At 38.4% G+C, this 18,818-nt stretch overlaps 1 protein-coding gene across 2 annotated transcripts in view; it reads right to left on the bottom strand.

Annotated features, from left to right (window-relative positions):
- The window catches only part of PIGG (phosphatidylinositol glycan anchor biosynthesis class G (EMM blood group)), an 81,737-nt gene that overhangs the window by 39,624 nt on the left and 23,295 nt on the right, over positions 1-18,818 (bottom strand). For both annotated transcript variants that reach the window (XR_010031058.1, XM_063179847.1), the window contains exons 9-11: positions 11,845-12,302; positions 4,141-4,332; positions 2,100-2,409 (exon numbers count right to left, since the gene is read on the bottom strand). Coding sequence is in view for 1 of the 2 variants with exons in the window: in XM_063179847.1 (XP_063035917.1) it covers positions 2,100-2,409; positions 4,141-4,332; positions 11,845-12,302 (960 nt within the window). In the remaining variant the exon portion in view is untranslated. The remainder of the gene's footprint in view (positions 1-2,099; positions 2,410-4,140; positions 4,333-11,844; positions 12,303-18,818) is intronic.

Genomic DNA, 18,818 nt, shown 5'->3' with positions numbered 1-18,818 from the left:
GGGGCTGATAGTGTTTAACATCTTTACCAATGACCTGGGCAGTGGGCAGAGAGCTCTCTCAGGAAGTCTGCACACAATACACAACTGGGAGAGTGGCAGATACAGCACATGGGTCGGCTGCCATCAGAGGTGCCATCAGAGGCACCTCAACAGGCTGAAGGAATTAAATGACAAGAAATTCAGCAAGTTCACCAAAGCGAAATGTCAAATCTAGCACCTGGGGAGGAATAAAATAATGCCTTTGGTGACACTGGGAACTAACCATATGGAAAGCAGTTTGGAAGAGATCAGCCAGCCATTGTCCTTTTTGCGCAAAGACCAACAGCATCCAGGACTCCATTAAGCTATATAAGGGATATCTCCATTCTCTCTAATAAGCAGTGGTGAGACCCACATTTGGGTGCCTGGGTCCAGTTCTGGGCTTGCCACCATGGAAAAGCCAAGGGTGTGCTAGAAAAAGTCCACGGAAGCACCACAGATGACAGCAGGAACAAAACACATGTCATACAAGCAACTCCCTGGATCTTTTTACTCTCAAGAGGAGAAAGCTCAGCAGGGATCATAACAATGTGTATAAATACCTGATGAGAGGAAGTACAGAAAATGTAGCCAGACTGACTTTTCTCACTCACCCAATAGTGACTAGCAAAGGAATGAGAAGCAATTCAGAGAAACAGAAATGCAAGAAGTTCTGATTAAAATCAGAAAAAGCTTTTTTTACTAGCTAGGGTGGTCAAGCCCTGGACCAACTACCCAGGGAGCTCGCAGAGTCTTCACCCTTTCAGGCATTTGTAATAGGGAATGGACATAGTTCAGACCAACCTGGTCTGTTTGATCTGCTGATTCATGTCAGGGTCAGACTGGACTAACTGATCTCCAGAGGCATCTTCCAGCTTCAACTCTCCTGTAATTTCATGGTCCTGTGAAATTCTCAGCAAAGTATATCAAGAACTCAACATCATTGAAAACACGAACCATTTGCTGCTTTATGAAAAAATCGGAACCATTCTTTTTTAGTGTCTTTTCCACTAGGATTTTCGTGCCAGCCTCCCCACCACTAAATTTTCGGTAGCTGTTATGGTTTGGTCCCTCAGTACAGAGATGGCTCTGTCTTCAGCATTTTGCCAGCTGCACTAAGGGGTGCTCTCAGAAGACTGTAATCAAAACTGAGTGCCTGAATAGTAACATTCAAAATATGCAAAAGCCACTCAAGCAAGACATGCTAGGCCCTCTGAACAGGAAAAGTGGGGACAAAGGGATGAATCATGATGATCTTACCTGCATCAGCAGTCCCCTATCTGGACATACTCTACTCTCAATCAAGCCAACCCTCAATCTGCAGTCATAGTAGCCTAAGCTTGACCAGAGTTTCAACATCCCCAGCCATGGCCCAGAGGTAGTCAATGGAGGTCCCACATTGAAATTTTGCAAACCCCACCTTTTAAACCTGATTCCCAGGTTAACAAATGCTCTCTTTAGACAGCCTGCTATGCTAAGGTTCCAACAATACTAGAAGTAGAAAGATCCTCTCCAGCTTCAGCGCAAAGCAAAGTTTTTGTGGAACTGCAACCTTATTTGCAATGCAGAGACTAGGTTATTGAAGTTAGTAAGGCTCCTCAGGAAAGAAGGTATCATTTAATGTAATAAGAAAGAAAATTAGTTCTGGTTCTCATAAGAGGTATTACAAACCACAGCACTTTCTTTCAGTCTTAAACAGTATATAGACCTATGATAATTCTCAATAACCAGTGACAAAAGCCACTTGTCGGTATTAATCAACTCAGATGACATTTTTAAAGTAATTATCATCTGAAAAGTACTTCTGAGGCCCATTAACAGACCAAAATCATCTGGGTGCAGCTCTCTGATCTTTGTAACACTTTTGGAAATCTACAATGAGGATAAGACACTAAGGAATGCATCTTTCCCTGATTTTGAAAATTAAACATTATTAAAGCATTTAGCAACTAAATCATTCTGAGAACTCAGTAAAGTCTTCCACTGTAATATTTAGTTAGCATTTTATTTACAATGGGGAATATTTCTCTGAAAAACTATTCCATCTCCCACCTCTGCAACGGAGAGAGTATTCAGCTTACCTGAAAATAGAAGAAAGCTTGGCCAAACCAGTAGTGCATGATAGTAATCTGTGCTGCATCAAATTTCAAAGGTATCCAAATATATTTTGTCATCATTGTCTGAATCAGCAGACAAAATACCAAGACTGGTAAATTGTGAGGTCTAAATAGAAGAGCTGCCAGTAGAACCAATCCACTATATACTTCCCATAATCCTGTGCTCTTCGTGCTGGAGTCTGCAGAAATAACCTGTGACTTTAGTAAATCTTTAGTGCCAGTGAAGACTATGCCAATAACAAAGACATAAACAAAACGAGCTTCAGTAATCCCCCTAAAGAAAAAATAAAATTGAAAAAAAGTTAATAAGTAAATATACCAGAAAGATTAGTTACTTACTAATACTTACTTCAGAACCTTTCAAGAGAAGTCAAGACCAACCAGTTCTGCCAAACAGGTTAAATCCAAGGCTAGTATTTTTGAAATCCCTAAGCAATTCCATTACAAAAAAATGTACATTTTAAGTTGTAAGTGTAATTAGCACTTACATTATCTTCAAACCACTTATAAATTCATTTGCCTCTTAATTTCCAGTGAAAGCCAGCTTCTGACGGAAACACAGCATGCTGTTCAAAAAAGCTGACAAGAAGGAGGATCAGTAAGCTTAAAAACTGTAACCTTATATTCTAGAAGTGCAAGGTCTGAGAAACTAAGACTAAAAGAGACTACAGCAAGTCATCTGATCCAACTGTCCTGCTCAAGCTTCAAACAGGGCACATTGCACAAACTAGAGCATGTTGCACCGGATTGTTTCCAGATAGTTCCTGAATATCTCCTGTGAGGGAGACTTCACAACATCTCCATGCAACCTGTTCCAGTGTCTGGTCACCCTCACAGTAAGGAACTTCTTCTTCATATTCAAATTGAACTTCCTGTGCATCAGTTTCTGCCCATTGTCTCTTGCCCTGTTGCTTGGCACCACCAAGAAGAGCCTGGTGGTTCTCTGACACCTTTCTTTCAGAGACATTGCTGAGGTTGTCTCTCAATCATTCTCTTCTCATGGCTACACAGGCCCAGCTCCCTAAGCTTTTCCTCATTCAAGAGATGCTCCAGTCCCCTAACCACTTTCAGAGTCCAGCCGTGAACTCACTCTAGGACCTCCACGTGTCTCTTGTCCTGAGGAGCCCAGAACTGCACACAGCACTCCAGATGTGCCTCACCAGGGCTGAGCAGAGGGACAGGATCACCTCCCTCAACCTGCTGGCAATGCTCTCCCTAATGCAGCCCAGGGCCCCACTGGCCTTCTTGGCCCCCAGGGCACACTGCTGGCCCATGGACAGCTTGTTGTCCACCAGGACCCCAGGTGTTTCTGCACAGGGCTGCCTCTCAGCAGGTCACCCCTCTTCCTCTGCCCAACTCTCCAGCCTGTCGAGGGCTGCCAAGATCCAAGTGTCCACTCATCCAGTCCACACTACTTGAGCTTGTCTACAAGGGTTGAAATGTGAGAAAAAGTATTGAAATCCTTGCTGAAATCAGGGTAAACAACATCCACTGCTCTCCTCCTGTTCATCCCTGTACTTGTTTCATAGCAGAAGACAGTCAGGTTGGTCAAGCATGATTTACCTTTATTGAAAGCCCATGTTACAGAATACTCAGCTGCAAAAGTAAGGTATGGAAAAGCAGCTCTCTGAACTACTAAGCACTTTTGAAACTAAGAAGTAGCTAAATGAGCTTGGCTTGTGCTCTGCTACATGTGGCAAATCCAACTGAAAACAAGAGAAGGTCCATTTGGAGGTTTTAGTAGCAAAAAATATAGAGTATATCTACTAGATTTCCCTCATATTAATGTTTATCAGACTGGCTTCTCATGTGTCACAGTGAAAAGACACTTCATGTGGCTTAAAATTAAGCACGCATCACAAAAATTCAATGCTGGTTACCTACAACTCACAATTCTATTCCTAAGAATGTAATTCCAACATAGAACATCCCATCCACCTCATCCCCTGACAGGCAGTGCTCAACACCTTGTTAGAAACAGTTACTTATCTGCTGATGAACTTACTTTGAAATATCTTTGCCATCATGTTGCCATGGAAATGTGACATTTCCAATAGCTGCCCGGTAACTGTAGACTCCCAGGAGCCCAAGTGCCATAGCAATTTTTGAAACCAGGGAGCATCTTCTTTGAACCAGAAAGAAGATCATAAGAAGGGAGACTGCAGCCAAGAAGGAGAGTTCAGATTTATGTTCAGAACTGGGAAAAAAAAAAAAACCAAACAAAAAAAACCCTTTAAAACCAGTAATTAGTGCTAAACACATTTGATAAAGCCTTAGCTACAGCACTGTATTAAACAAGCTGTATTAATTAATGCAGCACCAAATTAATCACTGCAATGGTGTCTGTTATGAACTTTCCAAGAGGTATGGTAAAATATTTTAGTATTTTTAGAAAAGCAGTTTTATTAATGAGGTTTTCTATTCAAGCATGCATATTAAAAGTGTAATTATTGTGTTCCACCATATGCTAGTTATTCTGTTAATTATATAAAACTGAGCTGCATATTGCATAATGGAAAAGGGTCTACTGCTTTTAAACTACAGTTTTGTAATTTATACATTTTGAAATTGTGTGTTTTTCTTATACTACAGTATTTTATTTTCTAGCACTATACAAATATTTCTGCACTACAGGATTAGAACTGTCTTTTGAAATAACTACATATGTATTTGCTTCATTTTAGACACATTACCTACCCTACCACCTATAGAGCACATTATCTACCCAAAATGACCAAAAATACACTTACATAGTTTAAAACAGACACAAACACACACACACAAACTCGTTAGCACAATATGATTGCCTTAAGCAACTACAGAACATTGTATTCTGTCAATACATTCAAGAGACAGACAGAAAATTTGCATCACTGGCAGAGAAGATCACAGATACAGCTTGTTTGTTTGTTCCCCTGCATCTTAAATAGGTAACACTCATTCCAGAAACAAGGGCATTCCACTGAGCCTGCTGCCAGTGTTATATATTTAAATCTTCAGTAGTAGGAGCCAGCAATGCAAAATGTAATAGGGTAAGGCAAAGATCTGCACCCACTCCTTAACATGTAGCTTCGGAAAGTCTGCTGTAGTCCAAGAACTGCCAACCCATGCCTGAAAATATTCCCAGTATCCCAAACAACATAAAACCACTAATTTTGTTAAATCTGCCTTCAGTTATGAACAACATGTAGATTTTCCATAGCCCATAGAGCTAAGGGCTCCATCTTCTGTTTTCCACAACTCAAAATCTCATGATAAAAGATCACTAACTTCAAGAAATCAACAGTGCGCCTGGGCTGTTAGCTGCATTGAATTCAATCACTTAAGAAACTCCAGTTTTGTCTCTGATTTAATAACAATTATTGTACTTCAAAAGAAGTTTACTTTCCTATTCCCCAGTATACATTTTATCAGGAGCTTGATCAATAGCTGTTCCAAATGTGGTGCTTGAAAAGTCATGGAGGAAAGGTTGTAGGGCAGATAAATTGTCCTGTTAGTTCTGCATGAAGAACCCAGTCAAGTAGTTTGTACACCTTAACAAAATGCCCAAGAGATGAAGTATTCTCTGAAACCCAGTGGAGAAAAGTGAGAGGCACAAAATCTAGAATACTATGAAACAGAAAATGTAGTCTTGATGTTTCTCCTCCCAATTATTCTTCCTCTACACATGGAGAGAGCAGAAACAGTGGACTCCTGCAGCAACCTATGAAGGTAACGCAAGCACCACCTTCTTTATGATCAAAATATAACTAACTAATTTAGTAGCCACTTTTCAAATGAGCACTTACAGAAAACTCTAATCATTCTGGTTATATTCTCCTTGGCTAGTCATTGTGTGAAAGGAAGACAAATTAGGAATAAATAACAGCACACCCTCATCATCATCTTTGTCTCTTTATCTAAAAAACTCAATACACATTGAGTTTACATTCTTGACTGCTAGCATAGAGATTAACACACATCTCATGTCCAGGTCTTCTTGTAACAGTCTCCTGTGATCTTGTTTGGATTTTTTTTGAATCATATAAATCTGCTGGAAAAAACCCTACCCGCATGCTTCATAGCATTTGCTGACAAAACAAGGAAAGGATTTACAGACAGCCAAGTCAGGTCAGCACAAATCACCTAGTGTTTTAAGGTTTTCCAGTCAAGGTTCCTACAGTTAGGCAGTTAAAAGCACATGTAATTAGCGTATATTTTGAAAGATAATGGAAAGCTCTACATGGTTTTGATAGTCTTCTCAGAAATACAAGCACAAACAAGCCATTCTGATCTCAGCTGCCCTGTCCTGGGTTTTGGACAAACCACAACAGTGAAAGTGAAGAACCAATAGCCCCCTGAGAAGAAAATCTGGTGAGAAGGGAAGGAAAAAAGAGCACTTTGGCGCTATCTTCCTACTGTAACAGCTTGTTAGGTCTACACTCATACTTCTGGTAATAAAAGGAAGGTTGGAGACATTTTCTTCCACTGTTTGTACCTCACCTCATTACTGCAAATACAAGTAGAGTGAAACAAATTGTAAATGTACATGATTAATAACTTAAGTGGATGTGGTCTTTTTAAATAGTTTTTTTTTTCATTTTACAACCAAATACACAGAAGTCACAAGGTGTGCTAGCTTTGAGGGGAAGGGCATTTGGGGATGGTTAATATATTGTTTAAAGAAGCTGTTATCATCTTCCCATGCTGATGCTTCTTGACACTTCTCTTCAAGCTGACACTTCCATGGAGGAAGTACATGGAAGATACTTTCAAGTATCAGCGCTGACCAAGATTAACAGCCAAATAAAGCTAACCGAATACCAACCAATCAAAACGAAATCTTGACTTCCAGCCAAGATTTAGATTGCATGTTTTCTTTCATTTCATCTACTGTGTGATTTTCTTTTGCTTTTTGTCCCATCAAAGTATTTTTTGGGTTTCACAGTCTGTCTGCAAGTAACAAAGAACATTTTCCTTATTTCAGCACTGCTGAATGCTTTCCTAGTAGCCAAATTCAACACACTATAGGTAGATTGATTTTCTGTGTTTTGATGCTTACATGAAACAGGAAAATCTAGACAACAGTCTCTCTGTTTTAAATGCTGAGCCCTTTCAGCACTGTCTAGTTAAGCAAAATCCTAGTCTGAGCATGAGCACAGATGTCCAGAAAATAAATACAGAGAAACAAAAAAAGAGGGCTGTTTGTTCATTAGTTTATCTTAGAGACAAAACAGAAGGCTGGCTAGAAAAAGTCTGAGTAGCCCAAACTCAAACTAACAACAGCACACAGGATCTAAGTAAGGTTCCTAATTCTTACTAGTAAAAAACATGCTATTAAGACATAACTACACCAATTAAACTAATATTAAAAATAGAATAACAATCAACCTTATAGACTAGCAATGTGTTTTGGGAAGAAGAGTAAATGATTTATGCAACTCAGTTTATCACCAACTTTTAATTCATGCTATTCATCTCAATACTGATCAAATCACTAGGGAAACACACATCTCTACAACCCTAATATCATGTGAAGGAGAAGAAACAAAGATGTTAAAACCCCTGACCAAAGAAAATGTAAGCATGCTGGCCAAATAGGAATTCCCAGACACTTTACAGACCACAGGATGTGTAAAGATTTAGCTGCATCATAGACTAACCTTTCCAAAGCTTGTTCAGTGAGCCATAACACAGAGTCATACACTCAACTACATCCCATCATTCAAGTTCAAAAATTGTCATACTTCAAATATTACTAATCTTTTAACTCCATATTGCAACTGAAGTTTATGTCACCATGGACACCTACGTAATATTCTCCTGTTAGGCTGAAAATTGCTCCGCTGTTTTAAGTCAATATGTAGTCCCATAGCAGCCTGAGCGAACATGTGCCAGGGCTGCCAGGGCTCAGTTCTTTCATTTGGTCCCTAAACACAGAAGAAGTAGTTGCACCAATGAAAGGGAGAAGGCAGAACTGTGACAGTGACAGTCCTAACCATACATCCTCTTAGCCTGCCATGGCACAACACTCTGAACTGTTGCATAAGCTTTTTAAGCCTCCCAAAGTACAAGGTAGGGAATCATTGCTTCTTTCTCAATTAGATTTGAAAGGCAAGTGAGTTTTGTAAGGAATGCTTGACAAAAGCAGAAAGAAAAAACTGTTTGTCTGGATGCACTTCAAAAGATGCAGACACTTCCACATTCTCTTCTTACAGTAATTCCAACAACAGCAGTGCTGACTTGTATACATTTCCCATCCTGCATTCCTGTTACTAAGTCAGCCCAATTGCCTGCCAAGACTGATGGTAAATTAGAGTGAAAAGTGAAAGTCCAACTGAAAGCCAAGAGTTTCCCATACCATCTTGAGTTGTTTTTCCAGACACGTCTATGCAGTCACGTAGTGGTTCACCATACTGACACAGGAACAAGTAAAATACAGGCCAGTGAGGTGAGGAGAAAGAAAGCAAGTTCCTTGCCTTGTATGGCAAAACATAGCATTTTAGCCAATCAGTCATAGCCTAAGACTACAGACATAGAATTTTTTCTCTTCTACTTACTTCAAGACCTAAGCAAATATACTCAATGTGAGGCCATAAGTTGACAGGGAACAGAGGAAGAAATTAATCTGTAAAATTCTGGTGGTTTTGTTTTGATGTCTAATTGCTATTCTTCAGCCTTACTGAAGGGGGAGGCAGACAGTTTTAATAATAGGGTTGTGATGGCTTTAGGAAGGAGAATAGTTTATCAACCTGACATATTTTTGTGATGAGACAAGCTCAGTGGAAGAGCACAAAAAAAAAAAAAAACAAAAAACCCCACATTGTTGTTTATCTGTGCCTTAACAAGGTTTTTAACCTTGATCACCAGCTCCCATAACAGCTCCCATAACATTCCCATAGGCAATCTCATGCTAGATAAGTGGACAGTCTGGCAAACTGAAAAATACTCAAATGCTGGATTCACAGAGTTGCCGTCAGTAGCACAAAGTCCACGTGGAGGGCAGTCAGTACCTGTCAACCCTAGGATTTGGGCATTGGCCCCCACCGGGGCCCATACTGTTTAACTAATCCCCACTAATGACGTGGGGGACGGGGCAGTGCCCCTTCAGCAAGTCTGCACACAATACACAACTGGGAGGGGTGGCTGGTACAGTAGGTGGGTCTGATGACATTTAAAGGCCCCTTGACAGCCTGGAGAAATTACCCACCGGCGATCTCATGAAGTTCAATGCGAGAGGAATGTCCTGCACCTTGGAAGGAACAGCCACACATATCAGGACAGACTGGGGGCTGACCATCTTCTCAGAATGCCTGGGTGGACCCTGACTCAACAATCAGCATGCAACATGCCCTTGTAACAAAGGCAACCAACAGCATGTGGAGCTGCACATGCAGAACCCTACTCGAAGACAGACAAAGGTTATTTCTCAGCCTGGGTTCAACCATGGCTCCAGTTAGGGGTGACCCAGTGCAGAGAAAGATATGGACATATTCAAATTGACATGACTTCCAATTCACAGGGACAAAAACCAAACACAAAAGTAGAATCCTCTCTGTCTTCTCCCCTCTCCTTCCTCAACAGCAACAATAACAAAAAAAAAAAAAAAAAAAAAAAAAACACACACACAAAAAAAAACCCAAACAAACAAAACAAAACCCCACAGACACACACAGACACACACAAAAAAAAAAAAAAAAAAAAAACAACTCCAAACAAACAAAACAGCACCAAAAAACACACAAAAAAAAAAAAAAAAAAACACAAAAAACATCATAGTAAACCAAAAAGATGTAAAAAGCTTTCAGTTTACCTGAATGGGTTGCTTGGAAGTTTCTGACAGGCAACTAGTGTTAGAGCTGGGCATACAGGATTTCCCACTTTTGTTATAAATTAGGAAGCACCTGCTCTATCTGCAGCCTACACTCCATCTGTGCTATCCCCCTGAGACCCCTACAGGCCAAAGCTACAAAAAGTTTAGCTGCTTTCCAGGCATACTTAGCACCAAGAAATCAGAGGTGGGAGCATATTAAAGCAAGAGAGGATCTTCGAAAGTTAAGTCCATACACACACACACAATTTTTATAAGTCTGGTAATATTTCCAAGAGTAAATAAACATCTCTGGCAGACCACATGAGTAAAAGCATGTATCTAAAACAAAACAAACTTTTCAGCTGCAGGAGTATCAGGTCCTTGTTTCATGGCCTTGTGGCACCAGCACACTCCAAAGAAAAGGACTGTCTGAAGAAAAAAATCTGGCTCAGGACATAACTGGACAAATAAATCTTCCACAGATGCTCAGGATTGATTGTAAAAATTCTCACAGTCACACCAAATCATACCTCATCCTGCTCACACATTGGCTTAGCTCATACTGAAGAAGTGAGTTATCTATCATATGGACATGATATAGGAAATATGACATTTTTTCCTCATTTCCTGACCTCAAGAGCAGAAATGCATGCTGAAAGCTCTGGTGTGACGGTGTTCACAGGGGTCCTAGGATGAAGGAAGAGACGAGGATCTGACTCCATGTTTCAGAAGGCTGGATTTATTATTTTATGATATATATTACATTAAAACTATACTAAAAGAATAGAAGAAAAGGTTTCATCAGAAGGCTAGCTAAGAATGAGAACAAAGGTTTGTGGCTCGGCTCTCTGTCCGAGCCAGCTGGGCTGTGATTGGCCATTAATTACAACCATCTAACATGGGCCAATCAAAGATCCACCTGTTGCATTCCACAGCAGCAGATAATCAATGTTTACATTTTGTTCCTGAGGCCTCTCAGCTTCTCAGGAGGAAAAATCCTAAGGAAAGGATTTTTCATAAAAGATGTCTGTGACACTCTGGTATAGAACAACTGATATAATGCAATAAATTCCCTCATAACTCATGTCTTTCAGCACTTATGCCTGTCACTGCAATTAGCATTTCATCTGTGACACTGACAATAATGTCATTTTTAATGAATGATGAATGACATTTCATCCATGTGTTGTAAAATACTGGCAAGAAATCTATTTATCTTACACAGCAGAGCCTCTTCATCTGCTGTTTGCAAAACATTGACTAGATAGTCAAAAAGGATTGCATCTCTATCCACTAACTGAAGTACATGAGACAGTTCAAGTATCACTGAATAATAACTTTAGTCCTTAAAAATACTGAAAGGCATTAGAAAAAACAGAAGCCCTTCTCTGCTGTCCTTTCAGTTATAAAAAATCCCTTTCATGTTTATCATATTACACTCAATAAATTCCTTCAGCTTTTCACCCACACATTACAAGCATGTGATAGACAAGGAAGAATTCTATGTGCGGCATCTTCTCCTGTGACTTCAGAAAGTTTGGAATTATACAGAACCTTCCTGCCTGAATTTCAAAAGTTTAATTCTATTAAGCAATTTTTAATTTCTCAAACCAGACACTGTTGACTTACACATGGAAAATATTTACTTTTTGCTTCTGATAAACCTATCATGTATAATTGACATTAATTAGGTATGTCATGGTGCAGGGCAAAGATTATAAATTATTGATAGTACACAAGGAATTACTCCTGCATGAAATAGAAGTGAAAAAATTCCTTATGTCACTTCACCATTTATCTTCTTGTTTGCAGCACTTCCTGATCAGAGACCATATAGAAAAATACACATTCCACCAAATTCAACACATATTAATTTTTAAATAAGGCAGAAAGTGTGACAATAAATCAGATACCAACCTTGTCAACCAGTGTCCAAAGTCTGGCCGATGAGCCCACTGAACACCTGTCTGATTCAAGGATCGAAGCAGCCGACAGCAAATAAGGATGATCCATGGAGTTGCTAAGCTTATCCACTTATCTGATCCTTTTATGAATTCAGAGGAAGAGGTAGCCTTGCCCAGTTTTGAATTACTTGCTGCTGGAATGTCTATATTCTTGCACTCAGAGGATTCCTCGATACTATCAAAATTTTGTTTCACACTGGAGCTATGTTGAGGGTCACATTCTTTCAGAAGAAAATTATTTCTACAAAGTTCCTGACACAGCACCAAACAAAGTGTATTGATAAGAAAATACCAGGTTTGATGTTCCTCTTCTATAAAACTGCTTGCCCCTAAACTCAAAACATGGCCAATAGTTCCAGCCAGAATCAGCACATCTATTTCTGACCAGCTATAACTGGAAGCAACAGGATTCTGAAAAAAAAAAAACAACAAAACACAAAAAAAGCAGTGGTGAAAAAGTATGTAAAACTTTCACTTGTATGTATTCACCAATGAAAACAAAATAAATAGCAGGATAACTTATAGCTATCTTTAGAAATTCAAAATTTCAGTGAAGCATACTCAGCACTACAACGTAGTAATGATTTTTAAAAGTGCATTCTGTTTAAGGAATAAAACTTCTCTATGAATAATCATCACAACTTTACAGATTAAGACTCCCTACCACTCTGTAACAGAAGGTTCAAAAGAAGTTCATGCCCCGTTGCATATTTGTAGAAGTAAAAATAGAAATCCGGCAGAAATCTTGAGATATAGATAATAGGTAATTCTCTAGTAGTTGAAATCTGTGATATCTTCAACTCAACGCAGTGACAGCCTTCACTACTCAAGCTAACAAAGTTGTGCCTGATGGGACCCCGTGACCTTGCTTAGCTTGAAATGCGTCTTTCATCATAAAATCTACTTTAAACCATCTATTACTTACTTTACAAACTGTGCTTATCTAAAACCACAATATTTTTTGTCTAATGCCTTCATTAGCTCAATTTCCTGTTCTCAGCAGCTAATTGGAATTGCCTTACCATTACTACCTCCAATGGTAGGGCAAAAGAGAAAGCCTATGGGCACGAGGAAGTTGAGAGTACCCAGTTTATTGCTGTTATCAAGCAAAGAACCATTTCAGCACAAAAAGAAAGCCATAAAAAGACCATAGAGAGACACAACCATGGTAAGTATGCACTAAGGAAGATGATAAAGATGACCAAAACTCTTCAGCCATTTACTGACAGGCCAGTAAGAAATCACAGGCACAGCTCTGAAGAGCATCAGTCTGGACTCTGTAACAGATAAGGGAGAAGTGACAGCACATGGGCGTTACAGATATCTGAGAGTGCCTGTGGATCTGTACCAACTCATTAAAGAGAGCTTCAAGAATGTCAAGGGTGGGGAAGAGGGGGTGGTGAGGAACATGCTGGAAGCAGGGGCAAAGTAAGAGGGGAAAGGAGAAAGGATTCAGTTACATACAAGCAGGAGCCAGTGCACATCTCAGACTGAGCCCTGTGCCTGGTCACTGTGGTCTATCCTCTCTTACTAAATCCTCTCCTCTATTCTGTTCAAGCCCATTCCCTGTCCCACCTGTGGGTGTTTCAAGATGCAACTGTGAGTAGCTGGGGACAAGCCTGTATGTCAAAAACTTGAGACCAGAGCAAGTAAAAGCAAGAACCAGAGGACAGTGGAACCACCAGGAGCTTCCTAACAATACCTTAATGAATAGGCTAGCATACATGCTTGTGAAGAATTTTGGGAAAAACACTGTCAATACACTGTCACACATTACTATTTCTTTTGTCTAATTTTGCACTATTACAGAATATTATGCAGAATCTCTTATAATGTATTTGAAGCGTCTAGTGAATCAAAAATTTAGAAGCCAGACTGAAATTACTGCATGCCATTTTTACTTCAGAACAAAGATATCTGAAACTACTTTCACATTCATTTCTTTAACTGCGTATTTTAACTACATCATCCTCCTACATCTGACCTATGAAAAAACTTTTTTAAAAATCTTGAATATTCACAGGGATAAATTTCACAGAGAAACTACTAAATTAAAGATGCACAGTGTAGTATTATACCTGCACAGTTTAAGTCACGTTAATAGAAAATCAAACCAAACTGACCTTTGAGCCAATAATAAGTAAGCAGGTATAAACAATACAAGTAGCTCTGAGCATCTTAAATGCAAGTATCACTCGTGTTTATGACTTACTGACAGCAGCATATGTATTTTTGTCAATAAGCAAGACAATGTAACACCGAGAGGACAATAAACACATGATGCAAGAAGATAGTTAATGTTATTAGGAAAAAAAAACTTTTTTAGGAAAAAGTTTTGCTTTAGGAAAAAAAAACTTTGCTTTAGGAAAAAAAATAACTTTTGCAAAATTGAAATTTAATAAGATGTGTGTGAAAGAATGCAGGAGCTATAACTACAATTATGACCTATTCACTTCTTCATTTCTTGTTTTCTTAAAGAATACATTACATCAAACTCATTTAACTTAAAACAAAAACCAACACAACACAACAACACAAACAAACATACAAACAAAACCCCACACAACCAAAAAAGTCTTCATGAGGTTACACACAACAATAATGGAGAGAAAAATACCAATAATAAAAAAAATTCCCAAGTTCAATCTAAATTTACTAGCATTTGAAATTTCTTTGGTGGAAGAACAAACTCAGGTTTGTTTAGTACTCTATTCTGAAAAGCAAATACCATAAGCTGGTATTTGGAACAAAAGGACAAGGTAGTCTCTGCAAAGACCAAAGAGCATGAAATTCACAAAGCTGAGACAAGAACAGTACATGATGGATCTTCAGCAAGTTAGAATCCCAATAATTCTATCATGCTGACCTTAAAGATCTTGGCTAACTAAACAAATGAGCATGTAAGCACCATCAGCTTGCAGAGACAAAGGAATCTGAGATCCTAAATAAATGAGAATGAAAAAGTCCACGATATAATTTGTCTTCTTTGTAAGATATAACATAAAATCCATCAAAGGACTGGTCTCTTGTATCTGGTTTCTGTCAGCAACCGACATGAAAACTGAAGAAGTGATGCATTATCAATGGGGAACATACAAAAACCTCATGATGGCATTAATGTGAAATGTCCCAGGATCAGAAATCTGTATTTCTTGCCTGCTTGTCTCTCCTAACTTCAGTGAAAAGAGAAAAAAATTACTCCTGTATTTACATCAAAAGATTAAAATCCAATGACATTTACTGATAAACCACAACTCAGATCAGAGTTAAATCACTATGCAAAATTAAAAATTATTATGCAAATTATAATCTCCCAAGCCCTGATAATCTTCAGAAATTCTAGAAATATCTTCATCAAGGTTTTCTACATTTACTTCTAATTCCTTATGTATTAACTGTGCCTTATTACGAATGCCATGAGTATGGTGTCATATACAGTCTGACCTTCGATTTTTTAGATTGTACCTATTTTTTATATTTGGTTTAAAGGCATTGAAATGTAGGTCTTACTCTGATATTCACAGCTCTGTTTTTTCAGCTGCTGAACATTTCCAGCCCTCAGGAACTCAGCAGACACTCCAGACACTAAAAAAACAGTATTACTCTCAGTTTGTTTGGTATCTTGGCAAAAAAACTTCAAACAAAAGCTTTTGTTTAGAAATCTTTAAATGCCAGGCTTCAAATGATGTAAACATATCATCTCCCAAGCCAAGGCAACTTTAACAACTGATGTATCAGCACTAACATTTAAGCAACATAGAAACTGACCTCTCTGCCTCGTCTTTGAACATACCTTGCCAGCTTGCAAAAGTGTCAGTACATAAATGACAGAGTACATGCACCTTTGATCATTAAATTTTGAAACTTCTTCACTTTGAAATAAAGCCTCCTGCACTCTAAGTCTTATTCCAGTTACCTTTTTTTTTTTTTTGTGATTAACCATCTACAGCTAATGCCTGAGAAATTCTGCAACTACTTTTCAGAGGAGAAACATTTTTCATGCTCACCATCACTCACAATTTAAACACTTAGCATTATGTTCCCTTCTGATACTTGAGCTCCCTGAACCCATGATTCTCTATGATGGTAACTTTTCCATGCCAAAGTACTACAGATCACACTTGCTCCTACATTTTCACAGCAGTTTGGGATAATTTTTGAACACTACCTGGTAAAGACACTACCCAATCGGCTTTTTTCTCCCCAGATCAGAAAATGACAAAAATATTTTAGGTGCAATTGCATAAAAATGTAACATTGTTCAATTCATCAAGAATATCAAAAAAGGAGGAAAATCAAAAGTACTGTTATATGAACAGGTGCTTTAAAATAAACTGAAAGAAGGACATTTTGTATATGTGATAAAAACCCACTATAATTCTGCATAATGAAAATTCTCAAAATCTCTACTTGACAAGCCTTAACTTCTATATTCTAGTTCAAAAAAATGGTTAGTTTTTATTTCTAACAGAAACAGGGAAAAAAACCCCATAATTAGTAGTAGTAAATACCATGCTTATATCAACTACCAAGCACTTACAGTGAAACTATGAACAAGAAGTTAAAATTTTAAACAATTTTCTGGAATTCATAAAGGGCTGCAGAACTATTTAAAGCCTGAAATATCACTAAAAGAAGGGACTGGTTCTGCTAGAAACACAGCAATCAGAATCTATAAATAACCATCAGGAAGCAGATGCTAACACTCCCTGCACTGGTCTTCAGAAAATTCATGAACTTGGTAATCAGTTTCTATATTCAGCCACAGTGGGGAAAAAAAAGCATTACAAATGAGAAGCACTTCAGAGAAATCTTTAGAAGAGAACGGAAACAATTTGAAGGAAAAAAGCTCTGAAGCTATTAACAGGAGAGCTTATCTTAATTACTTTTAGAATACCTGCATTTTATCGTATGGCTTGAGCTTAGAAAAGGCTTTTTAGCTTTTTTTTTTTTAACCAGAAAGGCCAAGATTCAGGATTCTATTCCCACCATCAGAAGATGAGAGCTTCAGAATTCTGTCAGAAGTGGACTCCACAGGCAGATTCACAATATGGAGATGCACAGGTCACAAAACACTTGGATTCAGAGATATTTTAGCATAAGTGATACTCACAACTCACACAGAAGGCCCCTCGAGATCAACACACAGCATATGAAAACAACCCATTTCTCCCTGAAACCTAGGCATTCTACTGGAAAGGGCATGAAAGATGTAGATGAACATTTGGAACACATCTTCATGACAAGCAGTGCCAGATTTATACACTGCTCCTTTCACCTTCTCCAGACTCTGTATTTGTCTAAGCAGACCCAAAAAAAACCCCACCACATCATTCTACAACAGCCTTGAGACTGGTAAAAATGTTATTCAGAACCAAGTCATGGTTTTTACACATATCTGGAATGAAGGCACATACTAACTAAACCCAAGAAATATTTCAAGCTTTGTTTGGAACTTGAACAGACACAACAAAGCCTCCCTGACTGATGTGATGAGATACATCCAGTAATTCAGTCACCTATGGAATAGGAGTGAAGACAGGATGACAAAAATGTATTTCTACTGGTCTGAATATAAAGTCATGTCTGCCTAACCAGAATTACTATTGCCTAAACTTCATAAGATTTACTTAAGCTTCCCCATTTTCAGATATATCTCAGGTAGGAATAAAATCACAAGACCAGCCTGGGATGGAGAATCCAATATTTTTTATTTCTATCTGCCCCAGCCCTGGAAAAACAAACATACAAGCAAACCTGGAAAACATTGCTGAAAATCTCATTCGTGTATTATCAACTTGAAGCAGATGGTCTGAGGGTAGTGAGACACTAGAACAGGTTGCCCAGAGAAGCTGTGGATGCCCCAACAGGGTCAGGCTAGACAGAGCTCTGAGCACCTGGTCCAGTGGAAGGTGTCCCTGCCCATAGAAGGGATTTGGAACCAGATGATCTTTTGTATCCCTTCCAACCCAGACCATTCTATCATTCTGTGATTCTTTGAGACTATCCACCTGGAGAAGAAATGTATCATCTCTTGCAATTGCTTTCCATGCTACTGAAGTGGTATGTACGTAAATTTTATGCAGGTCCACAAAATGCATCGTATTTAGATTTCTACTGTTTACTAAAATTAGAAAACCTAGTAACAAGATGAAAAACAAATTTATCTTTCGTAGTTGTGTTTGTCATTGCACACCAAGTACATGTGAGATTTCTACAGTGAAGCATTAATACTTATTTCAAGATTGTATTTTTCTTCTTTTTCTAAGGAAAAAAAACCACTTAAATTATGGAAACAAAATTATAATCTGGCATAGTTTGAATAAAATATATTAGCAACCCTACTTATAAGAATTTAAATCTACACTCAGGAATTATAGCACATATCTGCACAGACTGCAAAATAAATCTTTGCTCAGGAATTCTGAATTTTCTGAATTGCAAGAAATATAGCTGTTGCAAAATGTTTCTTCAAGTTGGAAAGCTTGCTCTTTTCTTTGATAGAGCATGTTGTCATATCATAAAAGCAATGTACTTGCCGTATTTTGTCAGACACTAAAAAAAGGTACTAAACCCCCAAGCCTGATTCTACAAAACAGATTGATGAAGGACTGTACTGCACAGAGGCTGCACCATCAAATGGAGTACTATGAGCAGTGAAGCTATTGAACATTAGAGACCTTTGAAAAATATGACTAACAAGCAGTAGAAAAAAACAGCTAGAAGCTTATTTTATGATCTGACAGACAGCTCTTAGCACACTAAGTTTCACAGTGGAAGAAAAGGCATTGCAAATTCTCTTTCCTTTGAATTACCTGTATTCTACAGAACACAAAAAATAAAACTCATCAAGTAACATAGAGAAGGTAACTCCTCGCAATGAGAACACTTCAAGAACTCCGAAGATTTTAACAAACTCCATTTTTA

This window comes from Melospiza melodia, chromosome Z, assembly GCF_035770615.1.
Source record: "Melospiza melodia melodia isolate bMelMel2 chromosome Z, bMelMel2.pri, whole genome shotgun sequence".
Classification (NCBI taxonomy): Eukaryota; Metazoa; Chordata; class Aves; order Passeriformes; family Passerellidae; genus Melospiza; species Melospiza melodia.
Note: the sequence above shows the minus strand (reverse complement) of the source record. Positions and strands in the feature narration are given on the sequence as shown.